Here is a 6,705-nt window from a genome sequence, read left to right as displayed (position 1 = left end):
ACTAACAACTAGACACTCGTAGAACCTGAGATTTTTAGCCTATCCAAGCATGCGTGATATTAGGGGTGCTAGGACAAATCAAGGTTCCTTAAATAGTCAAAATCAGCGGCGCTTGCAGCAATCCAACGCCTAGGCTAAGGGCGGCTCCGGCTTGAGACGGAATTTGTCTATTCTGAGCAAGAGCACTTGCCGACTACAGAAAGAGGATAGCACAGAGGAAGAGAGAAGCTAAAGCCCTGCTAATTCTTGAGGCAAACAATAACGAAGGGAGCATAGTTTGTAGAACTTTTTTCTCATAATAAAATAACGATAAAGATTTAAACAAATAAACTGAACTCTGACTAGACTTCTTGCTAGTAAATACAAGTATTATGCTCACATCAGAAGATAAGATAAACTAGAAGAAGGAGTCGCACGAACAGATGAGGCTTACGGTATTCCTTGTTCGGCAAGCATAAACTTCTGTCCCGCAATCGTTGTTTAGTAGCAAGTCATGTTATTCTGCTTTTGGTAGCTACACAATATAAACACCCGCCACTCTAGGCCTCCCTATTATCAGCCTCAATCACACTCTAAGAGTGAGTGGCAGTCTAATACAAACGATTCTCTGCAGTAAGTTTACGTGCTATTTCCAGCGTCGTCACAGCAGAACAGCCCGCCGCATAAGAAGCAGAAACCGCCTCGACGCGAAATTTATCATTTCTCTATTTCAAAACTTATATCTGTGATTTTCATTCGCATCTATACAAAACCAAGTCCTTAACAACCATCGCACGCAAGAACGGCATAATCTCTCGCCATCTCGGTTATTGCTTGCCTCACAAGCTAAAGGAGCGGGACCCAGCTTTAAGAACTTCTCTCTTATCCACGCTCCGACTCACCAATCAGCTACTTACTCTTGCCCAAGAGCACGCGGGCATGACCGAGCCGAAAGAGCCATCTATGGACAAATAGAAGTCCACAAATTCCGCTCATATACAGTAGCGCGCGCGGACGCGCCTCTAGCCCCGGCCCCGTACGAACACAGTTTCCACGTTGCCCTCTGCAAGCGCCCTGACCTCTTGTGAGCGGTACAATAACACGGACACCGAAACTCGCACGCTACAACATCTTACAAATCGCAGCGCTGGCGACACTACGTATATATAATAACATAAGTTCTTAATCTTAGTATATTCTCTCGAACTCTATTAACAAACGAGAGTATGAAAGTAACGACTTGATTTTGTACAAATAAGTTATAAAACCAAAAACTACTATCTAGGTTATTCACACAGCATCCTAAAAAAACCAGAGTATATACAGGGTTGATAACATCTAAATGTATCTTTAGACGATTATTCAGCTCGTTTACTCATTTAATATATATTATTGAGGTTTCGCATCGTGCAGCGAGTCAACAGCTAATTGAAAACTTAACTTACAACACAGATCTATAAAATCAGCATCTATAAAAGAGGAAGGATTATAATCGACTTGCGATTTCACTCGTCTTTATTAACTCTGCGCGTCCGCTTTAAAAACTTTTAAAACCAGGTGCTAGAACTCTTTAGGTCAGAAGGGGTTTTCATTTAAAAGTCCGCGGCGTCCGCTAAAAAAAAAAATTTGGGTAATTTATGATCACAATTCAGGAGTTTCGCGCCTCCGGGGGTTTTCGCGCCACGGGCACCGTCCAGACGGTAAGACGGAATACCCATTAGGCCGGGACGGACAGAAGGAAGAGAGAAGCTAAAGCCCTGCTATTTTTTGGTACGTCAATTGTCAAGTGGAGACAGTTTTGAGAATTTTTTTTTTTTCTTTTTTTTTTTTTTTTTTGTAAAGCTAAACCATTTTGGCAGCTGCTGATTAAAATGAAAAAGCACGGCTAAAGTTCAACTTAAAAGACCCGGAAAAATTTCCTGATAAAAATGGAGTCTTATCCCTGAAAAACGTTGCTAACCTAAAAAGCATCCCTAATCTTGGTAGCAATTTTACAGACAAACGAGGTCTGCTCAACCCTACCTATCACCATCATAAACGCGGCAAAGCACGGGTCCAATTTAAACAAGAAAAATGTATGATGACACCATGACAAGATAAGAAGACAGTTAAACTACCCAGTGATAATGATAAAGATGGATTTAGCGTTTAGCGATTATTCCCAACTCTCAGCAACACAACATTCTTCAATCTTGTTTGCCTTGGAGAAAATCAGGGTGCAAGTTTTGGTACTCAATATGCGCAAATGTGTAAGAATTTAACCAGATGGATTTATATAACCTCAGCGAGGCCTAGTTTTGGTTACATAACAATTGAATTGATTTAGGATTTTTAGATCGTCAACAAAGAGATTTTCATGCAGATGTGCACTAAGTGACCACCACTTGAGGAAAAAAATTAGGTAAAAAAATAGCGGTTGCCAAAAGTTTAGGGTGGAAGAACCTATATTGGGGTGGGTTTCCCCTGGGTTAGATTGTTTGGATTCTTCCTTAGTAAGCTCTTCCACCCAACCGATCTGGACATCAGTTCCCGGAGAAATCCGTTCCCTGAATCTCCGTACGTCACAAACCTCCTTTGGGAGAGACGTTTTCGGAAAATCAACCGGGGTTTTTAATCGAGGCGATATTTAGTTATTTCAGGTTATTTTCTACGGTGTTTTCTTTCCCCTTACACCTACCTACATCTTGATACGCTAGATAACAACAATATGTCTGAAATCTTCGCCAAATTCAGGGTGCGAGCCGTGTAGCGTAAGAGTTAGGGAGAGAAAAAACTCACCAAGGCTTTGCTAGCTTGAGTCTGATATTTGATACTGGATTTAACATAGAGCTAGAATGTCTAACAAATCTCTATTGATGTCGAAAATAGGCAGGTCCACTGTTGTCTACACTCACATGACATCTGTGATCGGTACTGAATTGCAATTCACAGACTTACTCTTTGTGCACCAGTCCCAAGCCTGATCCAACTTTATTGTAAAGCAACGTTCAGCGTGGTGTAGTATCAAGACGAGTGACCTGCTCGGATCGCGTGAAAGGTGAGGCAGACAACCTCAGAATTTGGATCTTTGTTTTTTCAAGAGTTGATAGAGGGAACTGTAAACTGGCTAGGTCTTTATTCGTCCGGCAAGCGAAAAGAGAAGGGAAGACAGGATAGGAGGAAGCCAGCCGTTTCGGGGAGAAACGAACCTTATTCTGTTCAGGATGAAATCCGCCCGGCGGGAGTCGAACCCGTGGTCTAGGCGCTTACCAAAGGCAGAAGACGCTTTACCCTTCAAGCTAACTAGCTTCTGCCCAGGATGTTTACAGGCAGCTATACATATGGAATGACGTCACACTACAGTATTCGTGCTTAACCTCATTTAAGTATATATGTAAGAGTATAATAGTTATTAGTAAATCAATGTAAATATTTACAGTGGGTGATGGAGGGCAGATTAGTTATTAGCGCTCTCGCACGGAATTACTAATCAGGGGGTGCATGAGCAAAGAAACAATTAAATTTGAAACAAAATTACCCTTAAGCTAGATAAGAGTAGACGATACTAGCGGTTCAGGTGGAACTGATAGAATTTGCGCGAGAAAAGGGCGCCTCTACTGAGCCCTTGAAAGGGCCAAACAAATAATTAATATATATTCCCTTAAGGGGTTGAAACATGTTTGCCAAAAATTTAACTGAAAAATGGGACTAAATAAGGTACGAGAAAAAAAAGACGAGTGTTCCACCAGCCGTTTTATTTCGTAGCAATTGGAAACAACTGCTACATTGGACGGCTTGTGGTCTGTGTATAGCATGGCCTTCCCGTTATGTCCCTCATTCAAAATGGCCGATATACATGCCTAAGTAAATGCGGAAGTCTAGGTAGCCTAACTCCGCTACCTATGAAGATAAATAAACAAACTGTTGACACCTAGGTTAGATAGCTTGGGGTTAAGAATCACAAGTTAGAATGGCCAAGGTATGGGAAATGGGCCACGTACGTTACAATTCCTATAGGAGAAGTGATGACGATACTCCATGGAATAATAAGTTCAATAAGCCTCTGTACCTTCTGTCATACCACCAAGCTTTAGGCCTCAAAATGGACGTATTTGGGTTTCAAAAAAAAAAAAAAAAAAGGTCTTTTCAGGGAGCGAACAATTAAAAGCGAGCCCCCCGGATGTACATTTCCTAGGAGAGCGATATTAATGTTCCGCCAGTTACGGCTGACAAGTGGTTTCCAATACTTCGCGCCGTCGGGATCGATGTCGGACTGAACGCGTCCACCCTGTGCCTCGACAACAAACCCCTCGTCGGATCGACGGGCCGGTCGACTATGTTTTGGCATACACTTTAGACTCCAATTCCGTACTTGGCGGTACTCTGACAAAACTCCAACGAACCCCGTGGGTTTAGAATTATACAGGCTACTTTCTCCAGGTGACCCAACCTGGGGGAGCACATATCTCAGTGTTTCGGGGCCCCGCTCTAATCACAAATAACAGATAACGAGTCACCGCAGGATTGAGCAATCTAAAATCATCACCCTCTGTACCTTGCTTTCCATGACAAATCATAGGACAATTCGGAACAACCCAGGGTGAATACGGGAGAACAGAGGTGCTATTTGTGGACCAAAAACAAATTTCGTGTGGACACATCAATAGTAGTTAATAATTTGTTAAAGTGGACATCTAAGTTGAACCGTTTGTGAGTTGCTGATACAACCCCGGTGAAGTTAATCATTCGTTATCCAAACTTGAGATCAGACATTTTTGTTCAAGGTTTTAACCTTGCACATCCTAAGTGAAAAGTTGAGATTTTGTCATCATGAATATTGGGTAAGTGAGTTACTATGGTCAGTAAAATATGATTAGTTAAGAGAGTTCTTTAACTTTAAGTAGATTTGGGTTCCTTAAGTTCATGTTCTTTTCTTAAGAAGGTTCCCTAAGTAGAAGAAGGTATCTCTTACAATATGTAAGGGTTCCTTAAGTATAAACATGATTGAGGAAGTTCTTAAGTATAAACGTGGTTGGGGAATGCAAACGGAGTCAGAGGACACACCTTGAGGTTAATTTAATCCAATTTAGATTAACCCATTATATAGCGAGTGAATTTTTTTGATTCTATAAGGTTGCATCAATATTTATCGTGTTCTGCCATCTAGGATCAGCAAAACCGAGACAAGTACGAGTGTTGCCATATGGCAACGCTAGGCGCCAATGGGTTGCAAATCGGATTGGTTGATTTGAAAATTCGGACCAAGATTGTCATTCAGATTACTGAATTTCATTGGATTGAATTTAAAATCTCAAAGTATAGCCCTAGTCAGAAGGTCATGAGTCTATTTTCCCCCATTTCCCATTTTGACTACATTTTCAACGTTTTTCCCCATTTTAGTCAAATTTTCCATACTTTTGTTTCCAGGCCAAAGCTGATTTTGGTGAGTTTGCTGATCGCGGCCGTTCTACTGACTGAGGTGGATTGTGGAAAGAAAGGCAAAAACAAGGACGTCAAACCAAAGTAAGTGAGATTAGTTTGTGGAATTCCTAATACAATCACGTAAATTGAGAGAAAAAAAAAAAATCAATCAACAAAATTGAATGATGGACGACTGCCCAAATTTGGTTGATCTAAATCTGAAACTCATTCTGATAAGTAGCCAAATAAAATAAGAGATTAAGACAATTAGAACACGGGCCTTGATTTCGCATTGAGGCGAGGTGTTTCAAATGTTTCAATTCCAATCCAACTCACCCTTTCAATTTGATTTCAGAAAAGGAAAAGAAAACAAATACAAGGAAAATAAACTCGCCTACATCAAAGGGTCTCCCAAACTGAAAGAGCAAAAGATCAAACTCAAAAGCCACAAGAAATCGCCAGCGGCGTTCGACGAAAAGGTTTCCGTCAAAAAGGCGGCGAAAACCATCCGTGCCGCCCCGGAAAGGCCTACGTCAACGGAGAAAATTATCGAGCAAATTGTGCAGGAAGAATTCCTTCTGGAAGAAGCGGAAGTCCCAGAATTTGAGGAAGTAACGGTGGAAGTTGAAGAGACACGGGCTGATGAAAGCGCGACAGTAGAAGAGGAAGTCGAAGAAACAGAGGTCGTAGAAGACGAGGTTTCACTGGAAGGAAATGAAACATTGGAGGAACCGGAAATAATCAAACCTAGCAAGACAACAAAGAAAGTGAAGAGGAAACCTGTGATCCCGAAGGAAGAACCTGAGGTGGAAGAGCCTGAACCTGTGGAAGAGATCACGCAAAAGAAGACGAAATACACGAAAAACAAACGAAAAACGGAGCTTTAAAAATTTGCTCACACGAATAAAAGAATTCGGAACTTTTCACAAGTCATGTGCCTTATTTTATTTTTCAAAATAACAGTACGTTTTCCATTTTGAATGTGTAAGGCTATAAGGCCCTTATGACTCTTATGAGGGTCTCCGTCTCCCAACACCTCTAAAGATGCGTCCAAACATAGTCGACCGGCCGGATGAGGTAAATCTATGTTGTCAAGGCAGTGTGGATGGTTCAGTCGGCATCGATTGATGGCCTGTCGACTATGTGTGGACACACATACCATTGCCAAGTGGATTATTGGATATCCGCTTACTTCCTTTTAATCTTTGTATGGTAAAATTCAATAAAAACAGATTAACATTTTTGCCAAAAAAAATGTAAATTTTTTAAACCTCCTTATCCGGCCCTGGTTATAGGGTCCGAAAGCCGTGCCTACCCAGGTATGTA

At 41.4% G+C, this 6,705-nt stretch overlaps 1 protein-coding gene across 1 annotated transcript; it reads left to right on the top strand.

Annotated features, from left to right (window-relative positions):
• The first annotated feature begins 4,701 nt into the window (after positions 1–4,701).
• LOC103523777 (titin-like) lies at positions 4,702–6,634 on the top strand. The gene is made up of 3 exons (XM_008488792.2): positions 4,702–4,799; positions 5,386–5,481; positions 5,735–6,634. The coding sequence occupies exons 1-3, from the start codon at positions 4,789–4,791 to the stop codon at positions 6,264–6,266; spliced, it is 639 nt and encodes a 212-aa protein (XP_008487014.1). The 5' UTR covers positions 4,702–4,788; the 3' UTR covers positions 6,267–6,634.
• The last annotated feature ends 71 nt before the right edge of the window (positions 6,635–6,705 follow it).

This window comes from Diaphorina citri, unplaced genomic scaffold (assembly GCF_000475195.1).
Source record: "Diaphorina citri unplaced genomic scaffold, Diaci psyllid genome assembly version 1.1 scaffold39779, whole genome shotgun sequence".
Taxonomy (NCBI): domain Eukaryota; kingdom Metazoa; phylum Arthropoda; class Insecta; order Hemiptera; family Psyllidae; genus Diaphorina; species Diaphorina citri.
The sequence above is the reverse complement of the archived record's forward strand: the minus strand, read 5'-3'. Positions and strand labels throughout refer to the sequence as shown.